Genomic DNA, 957 nt, shown 5'->3' on the forward strand with positions numbered 1-957 from the left:
GGTTGGTGGTGCGTTCAGGTGGGTTGGTGGTGCGTACAGCTCCTCTGTCTGCTCCTGTAGTTCATGTAATTTTGGCTTTTTAAAACAGCTCTGTGTATTTCTGTGCCTCAGACTGACCACCGACATGCGCTTCGCCCCGTTCTCCTGCCCGGAGCGCGGCTCCTGGATCCAGGGCAGCCAGGACAAGGACTTCTCTCTGATGCTGCAGGAGAGTCTGCAGCCGGCCGTCTGCCTGCACAGATACCCGCGCTCTCAGATAGAGGTCAACGTCATGGTTCTGGAGAACAGCGGCTCGGTCCTGGCCCACGCTGTCACCTGTGCTTCCATGGCACTGGCAGACGCCGGGATTGAGATGTACGACCTTGTGCTGGGCTGTTCCCTCCGTCAGGACGGCGCCTCCTACGTGGTGGACCCCACGTACCCAGAGGAAAACAGCTGGAAGTCGGGCGGCGGGGAGAAGCGGGGCGGCTTGACGGTGGCCTTCCTGCCGAGTCTGAACCAGGTTTCTGGGCTGCAGTCAGACGGTGAGATGGCGGAGGAGACTCTGACTGCAGGGATTCGGACCTGCATCGAGGGCTGCTATAAACTGTATCCTGTGGTCCAGCAGGCCTTAATGAAGGCCGTTCGCCAGGCCGCTCCGCCACCGGCAGAGAGCTAAGACACCCGGGACCTTCTGTCTCTAAGAACATTGTCTGTTATCTCTATTTGGTCTTTTTTTTTTTTTAAATAAAGTTTTTCTAAATGTTGCTGTTTGTTCTTCAGTGTGACCATCAGCCTTTCTGTTCAGTAAATCAGAATATTGCTTCCTGATTGTCCCGAACCATTTAGGGGGCGGAGTTTAATGATAAATGGAACATCAAATCTCACGCAAACTGTCAGGCACGGTTGGGGAGGAAGTATGATCTGAGTCGACCTCCAACTCTTCTCTAAACCAAAAGCAGAAAATCTTGTGATCAG

At 54.0% G+C, this 957-nt stretch overlaps 1 protein-coding gene across 1 annotated transcript; it reads left to right on the forward strand.

Annotated features, from left to right (window-relative positions):
* Positions 1-25: 25 nt before the first annotated feature.
* On the forward strand, positions 26-728 carry LOC107081584 (exosome complex component MTR3-like; the record flags this gene model as incomplete). The annotated part of the gene is made up of 1 exon (XM_015369740.1): positions 26-728. A coding segment is annotated over one exon (633 nt), but the record flags the coding sequence as incomplete, so codon positions are not given.
* Positions 729-957: the final 229 nt, after the last annotated feature.

This window comes from Cyprinodon variegatus, unplaced genomic scaffold, assembly GCF_000732505.1.
Source record: "Cyprinodon variegatus isolate N-32 unplaced genomic scaffold, C_variegatus-1.0 Scaffold7824, whole genome shotgun sequence".
In the NCBI taxonomy this organism is placed as follows: Eukaryota; Metazoa; Chordata; class Actinopteri; order Cyprinodontiformes; family Cyprinodontidae; genus Cyprinodon; species Cyprinodon variegatus.